The sequence below is a fragment of the Stegostoma tigrinum genome, chromosome 43 (genome assembly GCF_030684315.1).
Source record: "Stegostoma tigrinum isolate sSteTig4 chromosome 43, sSteTig4.hap1, whole genome shotgun sequence".
NCBI lineage: Eukaryota > Metazoa > Chordata > Chondrichthyes > Orectolobiformes > Stegostomatidae > Stegostoma > Stegostoma tigrinum.
This window is the reverse complement of record NC_081396.1, coordinates 7,828,168-7,841,102: the sequence shown is the minus strand read 5'-3', so window position 1 is coordinate 7,841,102 and position 12,935 is coordinate 7,828,168. Positions and strand designations below refer to the sequence as shown.

Here is a 12,935-nt window from a genome sequence, read left to right as displayed (position 1 = left end):
ACAACATCTGACAACTCTCTTCTGAGTCTCCTCCAGCTTAATAATATCCTTCCTATGGCAGGGCAACTGCACACAGTGTACCAGAAGAGGCCTCTCAAAAGTCCTGTACAACCTCAATGTGACACCCCAACTCCTATACTCAAGGGTCTGAGCAATGAAGGCAAGCGTGCTATTCACGTTCTTAACCACCCTGTCTACATGCAATTCTAAGAATTATGAACCTGAACCCCTAGGTCTTTGTTCTACAGCAGTATCTGAGGCCCCACTTTTAATTTCATGAGGAGTCCTGCCCTTTGCATTTTGACAAGACAATATCTCACATTCATCTGAATTAAACACTATCTGCCACTTGGACACAATGATCCTTCCCAAAGATTCACCAGAACTGCCTTGGCGCTCTACGCCTCCAGTAACCAAGTCATTGACCCCACCAGATTTTATCACAGCCTTAAAGGTGTGCTCATAAAGTCACACTGAGCTCCTGCCTTAAATTCAGAAACAAGGGGTTGGCACAGCAGTGATAAAATATAGTTGTTTTATTCAGCGCATCCACAGTTTGAATCTCCAGCTCAGTCTTCGGGCTTATTAACGTCAGCAGCGACTGACACCAACCCCTTGCCATCAGATTGAACATGACTCAGTCCTGGAATGTGAGCGACATCAGAATCTAAACCCTTAAAACGCTTTGTGGAACCCGCCGGCGCACTTATCCAAACCCTCTCTGCGCGGTGGAAGCAGCGGGACACGTTTTCCTCTGCCTGGTTCCTCAGAGTTTGTCTGACAATAAAAAATAGGCGCTACTCAAAGTCAGAGCGCTGCATGGGAGGGGCCGCTAGTTGGTGTGACCGCTCCGGTGCCTCAGCAGATTGGAGGAAGAAGTGAAGCCCTTCCCACACACTGTGCAGGTAAAGGGTCTCTCCCCAGTGTGCACAAGTCGGTGTTTGCGTAAGGTGGAGGAATCGCTGAATCCATTCCCGCACTCGCAGCAAATGAACGGCCTCTCCCCGGTGTGGACCCGCCGGTGGGTCAGCAGGCTGGATAACTGAGTGAACCCCTTCCCACACACCGAGCAAGCGAACGGCCTCTCCCCGGTGTGAGTGCGCCCGTGGGTCAGCAGGTTGGACAGCTGGCTGAAGGCCTTGCCGCACTCTGAGCAGGCGAACGGCCTCTCCCCCGTGTGGCTGCGCTGATGCTTCAGGAGGTGGGAGGAATGAGTGAAACCCTTCCCGCACTGGGAGCAGGGAAACGGCCTCTCCCCGTAATGAACTGGCCAGTGTGTCTGCAGGGCAGCCGAGTCATCAAATCCATCCCCACACATGGAGCAGATGAAGGGACTCTCCCCGGTGTGAAGTCGCTGGTGGGTCAGCAGGTTGGAGGACTGACTGAAGCCCTTCCCGCACACCGGGCAGGTGAACGGCCTCTCCCCGGTGTGGACCCGCTGGTGGGCCAGCAGGTTCGCTGACTGCGCAAACCCCTTCCCGCACTCAGAGCAGATAAACGGCCTCTCCCCAGTGTGGACCCGCTGGTGGGTCAGCAGGCTGGACGAATCACTGAAGCCCTTCCCGCACTCGGAGCAGGCAAACGGCCTCTCCCCGGTGTGAATACGCCGGTGCCTCTGTAGGTTGGATGAATCGGTGAATCCCTTCCCGCACTCGGAGCAGATAAACGGCCTCTCCCCGGTGTGGACCCGCTGGTGCGTCTGCAGGCTGGACGAATCACTGAACCCTTTCCCACACTCGGAGCAGGTGAACGGCCTCTCCCCGGTGTGACTGCGTCGATGAGATTCCAGTTGGGATGGATAATTAAACCCCTTCCCACAATCCATACATTTCCATGGCTTCTCCATGATCCAATTAAAGTCTCATTCACAATCAGTCTCTCCCCACTGTGAACGGTGTGATGCTTTTTTTCATAGATTGTTAAAACGCTTCTGTGTGCGTGTGTATCTTTGGTGTTTCTTCCAGTGACGTTGACGTTTAAAATCTTGTTGCAGAGACGAATTGTTTTCATTCCACAGTGAAAGGCTGGTGACCTTCAGGTCCGCAATGATTCGAGCGGCGCACCAGATTGTCCCCTGCTGATACCTAGTGAAAAAAGTTCGCAAAGATCAGGAGTGTAAGGGAAAGATTCAAACTCACAATTGTAGTTTTTTGCGCACCACTCCTTCAGAGTTTCCACTCTCTGTGACCGTCCAAACCCAAGCACCCAAGCAGGTTCAGCCCTCCGGCTTCTTCCCCGAGACCCCAGCCTACTTTGAAAACTCACTTCTCCCTGGGCACGTGTTCTGCCCCACCTCATCCCCCAGCCCTTTGGGCAATGTGCTGTGCACCCCAATTTCAGACCCCCTTCCACACTCCACAACCCTCTCTTTACTATGCTCGCAGCATCCCAATCACCACCACCAGCTTTGCTGAAACATCTGGGACCGAGCAGCAGTAAGGAAAGCACAGTTGCGGCCACTTCTTGCAGCTTAGCCCCACCACTGCACTGCAAAGGTCAAAATCCATGATGCAAGTCGCAATTTTGCTAACCCGCAAACTCGATAAAAGTGATTTACATCTTACTTATTGTTTAGCATACTTGCTTCTATCTTTGCCAGTGGGTGGAAACACAGCCCGATCCTCGGTGCACGTTCTGCCCTGGACGCTCCTGGGACAACGAAGACACTGCAAGATACCAACCACCAATGGAAGTTCTCCCCTGCTCGAGCCGGAGAAGCATCTCTGATAGGTTGGAGGACTCCTGGGTCCTCCAGGGGAATCCCGCTCTTCATTGGCTGAGGTATCGTCACTCATTCGCGTGCTGCTCCCGCCTCTTCCGGTTCAGTCCTTCGGCCCAGTGGAGGGGGCGAATGGAAGCGGGGAGAAGCGCCGGAAGCCGAGGAGGAGATGCGGGAAAGTGCTCTGCAGGTCAGCGGATATCTCTGGAAGAGGTGGAAAGGGAGGATCTCCTTCACTCTAAACGATGGTCGTGGCTTTTCCTTCTCAACAAACGGTCGCGTTACCATGGGAACCGGCAGCGGCGTGCTTTCACAGAGCGCATGCGCCACAGCATGCTTTCACAAAGCGCATGCGCCGCCGCGCGGGTCAATAGGTGGGCGGGTCTTCAGAGTCAGCTGATCCCTGAGCCCAGGAGGGAGCATCTTTTGTCTCAGCACAGATGGACAAGGGCAGATTTCTCAACCCATTGCAGAATAACAAACATGACATGGGGTACCAAACCTCAAATTACCATCTGCATAGTGTGACCGTGCCCACAAGGGCGGAATGTTCAGCCCCTCTTCCATCTGCTCTTCATCATTTGCTGCCTGTGTCCAATGAAAATTTGCAATCTTGCTCCTAAATGGCTGAATAACCCATTATTCTGCAAACCTGACTGCCCTGGTCGACCCATTGTCTCCCCCTGCTCCTGCCCCACTGAACTGATCTCCACTTATCTCGACTCCATTTTCTCCCCCTTGGTCCAGGAACACCCCATCTACGTATGTGACACCACCCGTGCCTCCCACCTACTCCAGAACTTCCAATTCCCCGGTCCCCAACGCCTCATCTTTACCATGGACATCCAGTCCCTGTATACTTGTATTCCCCATGCAGATGGCCTAAAGGCCCTCCGCTTCTTCCTGTCCCGCAGGCCCGACTACACCCCTCCACTGACACCCTCATCCGCTTAGCTGAACTCGTCCTCACCCTTAGCAACTTCTCCTTCAATTCCTCCCACTTTCGACAGACAAAGGGGGTGGCCATGGGTACTCACATGGGCCCAAACCATGCCTGCCTCTTTGCAGGATACATGGAACAATCCCTCTACTGAAGCTACACTGACCTATCCCCCACCTTTTCCTCCGTTACATCAATGACTGTATCGGCGCCACCTCGTGCTCCCACGAGGAGCCCGAACAGTTCATCCAGCTCACCAACACCTTTGACCCCAACCTCAAGTTCATCTGGACCATCTCCAATACATGTCTGTCCAACCTGGACCTCTCTGTTTCCGTCTCTGGCAACCGCCTGGAAACCGATATCCATTTCAAGCCTACTGACTCCCACAGCTACCTGGAATACACCTCCTCTCAACCACCATCCTGCAAAATGGCCATCCCCTATTCCCAATTCCTTTGTCTCCACTGGATCTGCTCCCGAGATGAGGCATTCCACACCCGGATATTCCAGATGTCCTCGTTTTTCAAGCACCGCAACTTCCCCCCCGCAGTGGTCGAAAACACCCTCTACTGTGTCTCTCGCATTTCCCGCAACTCATCCCTCACGCCCTCTCCCCGCAATAACAGCCAAAACAGAATCTCCCTCATCCTCACGGACCGCCCCACCAACCTCCGGATCCAATGCATCATCCTTCAACACTTCTGCCATCTACAATCCGACCCCACTACCAAAGACATTTTTCCCTCCCCACCCTTATCTGTTTTCTGGAGGGACCACTCTCTCCATGAATCCCTTGTCCGTTCCACACTCCCCACCAATCCCACCGACTTCGGCACTTTTGCCTGCAACTGCAGGAAGTACTACACCTGCCCCTACACCTCTCCCCTCACCCCCATCCCTGGCCTAAGAAGACCTTCCACATCAAACAGATTTTCACCTGCACAACTGCTAATGTGGTATACTGTATCCGCTGTTCCCATTGTGGCATCCTCTACATCGGAGATACCAAGTGGAGGCTTGGAGACCGCTTGTGGAACACCTACGCTCGGTTCGCTACAAATAACTGCACCTCCCAGTCGCGAACCATTTCAACTCCCCCTCCCATTCCGCAGACGACATGTCCATCCTGGGCCTCCTGCAGTGCCACAACGATGCCACCCAAAGGTGCAGGAACAGCACCTCATATTTCGCTTGGGAACCCTGCAGCCCAACTGTATCAATGTGGACTTCACAAGCTTCAAAATCTCCCCTCCCCCGACCAAATCCCAAAACCAGCCCAGCCTATCCCCACCTCCCTAACCTATCTGTCCTTCCTCCCACCTATCTACTCCTCCCACTTCAAGCCCCACCCCTATCTCCAACCCACTAGCTTCAGCCCACCTCTTTGACCTGTCCGTCCTCCTTGGACTGACTTATCCCCTCCCTAACTCCCCACCTACACTCAGCTTTACTGGCTCCAACTCTGCCTCTTTGACCTGTCTGTCTCCTCTCCACCTATCTTCTCCTCTATCATCTTCTGTCCGCCTCCCTCTCTCTCCCTGTTTATTTCAGAATCTCCATCCCCTCCCCCATTTCTGAAGACAGGTCTCGGCCCGAAACGTCAGCTTTCCCGCTCCTCTGATGTCACCTGGCCTGTTGTGTTCATCCAGCTCTACACCTTGTTATCTCAGATTCTCCAGCATCTGCAGTTTCTACTGTCCCTGAATAGCTTTGTTGTGGTGACGGGACCATGGGCCTGAAGTACACACTCCCCAACATACACAGGGTATTTTCCTCTGCATCTCCCTTCCCCACTTGTCCTGAGGTCTCTGCCATAAAAAATTGACAGTGCTCCGGCAGGACCTGGCGTCCAATGTTCTCCGTGGCAAATGCCTGTTCTTTGTTGTGGCTGCATCCACCGCAACTGTCTGTGATACTTCAGGTAGTGCACTGCTACCAATCCTCCTTATCAACGCTGGTTACTGCAACCAAGTGGCGAAAGAGGTGCAAATTCACTCAAAGTGAGGCTACGTCTGATAGAGCAGTATCAGTTCATTACCAAGTACACAATAACTAGCTACACCTCAATTACGCGATAGTCTCTCATATGGATTTAAAAGCAAGTGCACATTACTGTTGGGCTGCACAGCACTTAGAAACTGGTTTCCAGGAGCAGCTCTTGATATCTGATATGGATTGCAGTGATTCAGGAAGGCGGCTTGTTCCCACTTTCTCAAGGCACTGCAGGATGACCCAGCCAGTGACTCCCATATCCTGAGACATAAAAAGAAGTGCTAATGGACTGAGCTCATATCTTGACATCATTTGACTCTTTCAGGTGCCTTACATAGCATTGTCTTCACAAGACGAGAATTTGCAGCCTGCTGTGCCATTCATTATGAACAAAGCTGATAAGCCATCCTTTGATCCGTAAGAACTATTTCTCACTTCTTCTTGAAAACATTCAATACTTTTGCCTTACCCACTTTCTGTGGCAGAAAATTCCACAGGCTGACCACTTCCTGAGTCATTAAGTTTCTCCTCACCTCAGTTGTATATGGCCTATTCTGTATCCTGAGGCTGTGACCCCTGGTTCAGGCTCCCTGGGCATCGAGAACATCCTTTGTGTGTTGACCCTGTCCTGTTAGAATTTTATAGGTTTCTGTGAGATTCCTCTTCACCCCTATTCTTCCAGACTCATGAATATAGACCTGACCAATCCAATCTCTCTTCATTGGGGTGATACAGTGGCTCAATGGTTAGCACTGCTGCCTCACAGCACCAAGGACCTGTGTTCAATTCCACCCTTGGGCAGCTGTCTGTTTGGTGTTTTCATGTCTTTTTCCTCCCACAGTCCAAAGACGTGCAGGTTAGGTGGATTGGCCATGCTAAACAGTATTGGTTTGCAATGCCAGTAGTGTGGGTTCAATTTCCACACTGTCTGAAATAAACCCCTGAAGGTTCCACCTTCTCAACTTCACCCCACGCTTGAGGTGTGGTGACCAGTAGTCTTTTTCTAAAGAGAGAACAGCCCCAGTCTTTGGGACCGTGGTGACTTTACCCAAGGGAGAGGATTTACATGTATTTGGAAAGGCAGGGACTGATTAGGGATAGTCAACATGGCTTTGAGCATGGGAAATCATGTCTCACTAACTTCATTGAGTTTTTTAAAGAACTACCAACGAGTAATGATGAGGGCAGAGCAGTGGACGTGATCTACATGGACTTCAGTAAGGCGTTCGACGAGATTCCTCATGGTAGACTGGTTAGCCATGTTAGATAACATGGGAGAACTAGCCATTTGGATATAGAATGGCTCGAAGGTAGAAGTCAAGAGGGTGGTGGTGGATGTTTGCTTTACAGACTGGAGTTCTGTGACCAGTGCTGTGCTGCAAGAATCAGTGCTGGGTCACTGCTTTTTGTTATTTATATAAATGATTTGAATGTGAACATAGAAGGGATGGTTAGTAAGTCTGCAGATGACACCAAAATTGGAGGTGTAGTGGACAGCGAAGAAGGTGACCTCAGAGTTCAAGTGGATCCTGATCCGACGGGCCAATGGGCCAAGGAGTGGCAGACGGAGTTTAATTTAGATAAACGTGAGGTGCTGAATTTTGGGAAGGCAAATCAGGGCAGGACTTGTACAGTTAATAGTAAGGTGCTGGGAGTGTTGCTGAACAAAGAGACGTTGGAGTGCAAGGCCAAAGTTCCTTGGAAGTGCAGTCACAGGTAGATAGGATAGTGAAGAAGGCATCTGGTACACTCATCTTCATTGGCCAGTGCATTGAATATAGAAGTTGGCAGGTCATGTTGCGGCTCTACAGGGACATCGGCTCAGCCATTTTTGGAATACTGCGTTCAATCCCAGTATCCCTGCTAGAAGGACGCTGTGAAACTTGAAAGGACGCAGAAAAGATTTACTGGGATGTTGCGAGGCTGGAAGGTTTGAGCTATAGGGAGAGGCTGAATACGGAGGGGCTATTTTCCCTGGAGCATTGGAGGCTGAGGTATGACCTTATAGAGGTTTATAAAATCATCTATGATCTATAAGGGGCATGGACAGAGTGAAGAGACAAGGCCTATTTTCCAGGGTGGGGGAATCCAAAACTAGACGGCATAACTTTAAGGTGAGAGGGTAAAGATGTAAAAGGGACCTAAGGGTCATTTTTTTCACACAGGGGGTGGTGTCTGTATGTATGTGTGTGTGGAATGAACTGCGAGAGGAAGCGGTGGAGGCTGGTACAAAAGGCATCTGTTTGGGTATACAAATAGGAAGGGTTAAGGGGGATTTGAGCCAAATGCTGGCAAACACGACTATATTAATTTAGGATATCTGGTCAGTGTAGATGAATCAGACTAAAGTGTCTGTTTCCACGCTGTACAACTCTTAAGTTATGGGATATTGTGTGATTTAGAATAAAAAGCATGATGTGGATTATAGGCAAAGTTAATTTTTATTGCAATTTATTTTCAGTCACAAGTCCTCAAATTGAGGACAATGATTATAGTGTCTATTAAGACAATATCATAGAATGGTTACAGGTTTGATCCATGTGTCCAAAGGGTCTTTTCTGCGCAACTCTATAGCAAGGATCTTATGTTCTGATTACATTTCAAATGTACAAATCAAAAGTAGGAATAGACAATTCAGCCTCTTGAGCCTGCTCCACCATTCAAATAACATCACGGGTGACTGGACTGCGGTCTCAGCTCCTCCTCAGTTCTACTCTTTATATTGGGGCTTCCGAAGTGTGGGTGGGGACCCAAGTGGGGTCGCAATCTGAAGTTTTGGGGTCTCTAGCTCCAGGCAACAATGGCCATTCCTGCTCTCATCAGCCTTCTCCTTTTACCACCTGCCTCTCTTTCATCCCCCATCAGTCACCAAGGGTTCGCAACAACATTCAAGCCTCAAAATTGGGTTACAGTGAGCAAACATAAAGGAAGCACTGCCCTATATCCTTTGACTCCCTGGTCGATAAAAAAAAAGATGTAAATCAACTATAAAAATACTTAGTAACCTAACTTACACTGCTCCCGGAAAGAAAAATCCTCCTCATTCTCAACTGAAGTGGGACACCTGTAGATCTAGTGTCTCGGACAAGGGGAACATCTCTTCAGCGTCTGCCCCATCAAGGCCCTTTAATGTTTTGTTCGTGCTCATTATCACTCTTCTCCAGCTCCCCTCAGTCATCCGTTCCGCTTTCAATCTCACTGTGTTTAAGTCTTTCATCACTGCATCTTCAATCTAATCTTAAACCATCCCAGTATCCTCCTTCCTGGAAGCTCCCCCATCTATCGCTGGCTTCATGTTTCTTCTCTCTCTCTCCACGGATAAATTTATCATTTCAGTCTTCTCTCAGCAACTTTCTTTGATGCTCCCATAATCTTTAGTGATAACCCCCACCAAATATTAGTTTCTGATCCCATATATTTGTATGTTCAATTTGACCAATACATTTCCCCATCACAGAACTTTCCATTGCACCACTTCCGATCGCCAATTATTCTAACAAATCAATAAACCATCAAGAAAATAAATGGTCTGCTGGCCTGCACCGCAAAGGGATTACAGTTTTTTTAGAAATTCTTTTTTAATTTATTCACAGGATGAGGGGGTCACTGGCCAGGCAGCATTTATTGCCCATCCCTAATCGCCCAGAGGGCATGTAAGAATCAAACACATTGGCTGTGGGTCCAGAGTCACATGTTGGCCAGAGCAGGTAAAGATGACAGTTTCCTTCCCAGATGGGTTTTTTCAACAGTTGAAGGTGGTTTCATGGTCATCATTAGACTCTTAATTCCAGATAATGAACTGAAATTCCACCATCCCATGGCAGGATTCGAACCCTGGTCCACAGGACATTACCTACATCTCTGGATTAACAGTCCAGTGATTAATATCACTAGACCATTGTCTCCGCAGTCATAGACATACAGCACAGAAACAGACCTTTCAGTCCAACTTGACCATGCCGACCAGGTTTCCAATCTAAACTAGTCCCACCTGCTTGCATTTGGCCCATATCCCTCCAAACATTTTTTCTTCATGTATTTAGATAAATGTCTTTTAAACATTGTAACTATACCCATATACAGCACTTCCTCCGGCAATTCATTCTACACACGAACCAAATTTTTAAAAATTGCCCCCATGTCTTTTTTAAATTTTTCTCCTCTCACCTCAAAAATGTATCCCCAGTCTTGAAATCCCCCACCATAAGGAAGATACACCTGTCATTCACCATATCTATATCACTCATCATTTTATAAACTTCTATTAAGCCACCTCTCAGTGAAAAAGTCCCAGCCTATCCAGTCTCTCCTTACAATTCAAACCTTCCATACCTGGCAACATGCTGGTAAATCTCTTCTGAACTCTCCAGTTTAATAATATCCTTCCTATAACAGGGCGACCAGAACTGGACCCAGTACTCCAGAAGAGGCCTCACCGATGCCCTGTACAAATTCAACATGACATCCCAACTCTAACATTCAAAAGGTCTGAGCAACGAAGGCAAGGATTACTCAGCTGATCATTGAAACACAGCTGATTTATCTCGTATAACCCAAACATTGACGGATATATTTAGGGATGGGCAATAAATGCTGGCCAGCCAGTGATACCCACGTCCCAACATGCGAATAAAAAAAAGTCACTGAACTCATTAACATCAACAAAGCAAACGCTAACCATCTTAATGAAGGTTTTTAACAGCAGAATCTAGTCCTGGCACTGTCACTTGTGAACTAGCTGGTGAGTGCGCAGGGTGGATGATCGGGTGAATCTCTTCTCACACACCGAGCAGGCAAACGGTTTCTCCCCCGTGTGAACTCGCTGGTGCGTCAGGAGGTGCGTTGACTGAGTGAACCCCTTCCCGCACTCGGTGCAGGTGAATGGCCTCTCTCCGGTGTGAACACGATGGTGCTTCCTCAGGGTGGAAGCATCACTGAAGCCCTTGCCACACTTTGGGCAGATGAATGGCCTCTCCCCGGTGTGAACCCGCTGGTGCGTCAGCAGGGACGACGAATCGCCAAATCCCTTCCCGCAATCGGAGCAGGTGAATGGCCTCTCCACGGTGTGACTTCGCCGCTGGTGTGTCAAGAGGTTCGACGAATCAAGGAACCCCTTCCCACACTCAGAACAGGTGAATGGTCTCTCCCCAGTATGAACCCTCTGGTGCTTGCGCAGACTGGATGAATCACTGAACGCCTTCCCACAGTCTAAGCAGACGAATGGCCTCTCCCCAGTGTGGAGCCGCTGGTGTGTCTGCAGATTGCACGCAGCAGTGAATCCCTTCCCACACTCGAAGCAGGTGAACGGCTTCTCCCCGGTGTGACTGCGTCGATGGATTTCCAGCAGAGATGGCTGTTTGAATCCTTTTCCACAGTCCCCACATTTCCATGGTTTCTTCATTGGTCTGCTATTCTTGTATTTCTCCAGATCCAGCCATCAGTTGTATCCTCATCCTCAAGCACAGTTTTCCCCTCTGTAAATGCCTTTTAAGTTTAGGTAATTAATTAAAGTTCTTTCCACAGTCAGTTCACTAGTACATCGGACTCCAGTGTGTCTCAAAATGGTTTTTCCAGTCACACTGATACTGAAAATATTTTCCCATCCCTCTTCAAAGTACAATGATATTCAGGTGCTGATGAATCAAACGTCTGTTATCACCATGTTACTTCTTTTGCACTTTTCGTCCGAAAATTTTACCATTTCTGATACCCTGCAAAAGAAGGTTACAAAAGTCATGACAAGATTGAAATTCACAACAAACAACTCCAGGTTCCATACTGAAAACAAAAAAAATACCAGAAATCACAATGGGTCAACAGAAGAGTCATCTCGACTCAAAACGTTAGCTTGCATTCTCTCCATGGATGCTGCCTGACCCACTGCAATCTGCAGCACAATTTGTTTTCAGTATAGATTCCAGCATCCGCAGTAATTTACTCCTCCAGTTTCCATTCAACTTGAACAACCTTTCCCCTCTTTATGAGCAGGTCAGCACAGTGGCACAGTGGTTGACACTGTTGCCTCACAGTGCCAGGGATCCAGGTTCGATTTCAACTTCGGGCAACTGTCTGTGTGGAGTTTGCACATTCTCCCCGTGTCTGCACAGATTTCGTCCACGTGCTCCGGTTTCTTCCCGCAATCCCAACGTGTGCGGGGTTAGGTGGATTGGCCATGCTAAATTGCCCATCATGTCCAGGGATGTGTAAATGAGGTGGATTAGACATGGGAAATGCAGGGTGACAGGGTAGACGGATGGGTTGGATGATCTTCAGAGGGGTGACACAGACTTACTGGGCCAAATGGCCTGTTTCCATACTGTAGGGATTCTATGAGGTCTCGTCACCTTAGTTTATGACAGTGCCATTACCTGGCCAGTTCCAACAATCCTCCACTTCATTAATGTCCTGCACTGCAACCTCTTTTGCATCCCATCCCACTTTGACCTGCCTATTGTCAACAAGTTCTTCACCCTTTTCACAAGCCCCTTGTCGAACCGTTAAAATCTTTTCCTTAAACTCGCTGTTTCTGCATCAATCCTTCTTTTGCTCACTCATCAGTGCATCAGAAGGTTTGGTCCAAATCACAATTAACTTCCTCCACAAATTCTGAAACAAAATTCATCCTTCTCCCGGGTAGAAAAAAATGCATTGTGTAATTATTGTTCCAGCTGCAATCAAATCTAACCTCCTTGGTGTGAAACTCCTGCACAAAAAAGAACAGCACACCGTCCACCTTGAGAAGAAAGCAGAGTTAACGTTTCGAGTTTCACGTCTCCAACATAAACACTGCTTTGTTGGATCCACCTCGGCTCGGGCCTCCCACCTCGAGGGTGACAGTCCCCCACGTCCTGTGATTGGTTGGCGGGACGCTTGGCCCCTCTGTCTCTGTCCATTGGCGGACAGCCCCGTCAGTCATCGTTCCATCCCCGTCGGAAGGCGCCGTTCCCCAAAGTAGTGGGCGTGGCCGCCCGCACCCTGTGATTGGTTAAGATGAAAACAAGCGGATCGACTCTCCATTGGCGAATCTATCCGTCAATAATATGTCGTCGGCGCTTGACCGTCACAGTCGGCTTCGACGGTCGCCAATGTCGGGAATGGGAGCCCGATATCTGTGATTGGCTGCAGGGGCGGCTCCACCCACCCGTGGACCCAACGTCAACATACATCCATCACATGCAATTGGACACCGGAGAGGGACGATAGACACGGGCGTCTGTGATTGGTAGGATGGCAAGAGTGCCGTTCCCCATTGGGTAAGAACATCCGTCAATCATCCCGCTT

At 49.1% G+C, this 12,935-nt stretch overlaps 1 protein-coding gene across 1 annotated transcript in view; it reads right to left on the bottom strand.

The window, feature by feature from the left end:
- Positions 1–267: 267 nt before the first annotated feature.
- LOC125448884 (uncharacterized) overlaps positions 268–12,935 on the bottom strand; it is a 128,838-nt gene continuing 116,170 nt past the window's right edge. The window contains exons 24-27 of the mRNA XM_059641828.1: positions 11,353–11,365; positions 10,382–11,076; positions 1,975–2,084; positions 268–1,860 (exon numbers count right to left, since the gene is read on the bottom strand). Of these exons, the coding sequence (XP_059497811.1) occupies positions 833–1,860; positions 1,975–2,084; positions 10,382–11,076; positions 11,353–11,365 (1,846 nt within the window). The 3' untranslated portion in view covers positions 268–832. The remainder of the gene's footprint in view (positions 1,861–1,974; positions 2,085–10,381; positions 11,077–11,352; positions 11,366–12,935) is intronic.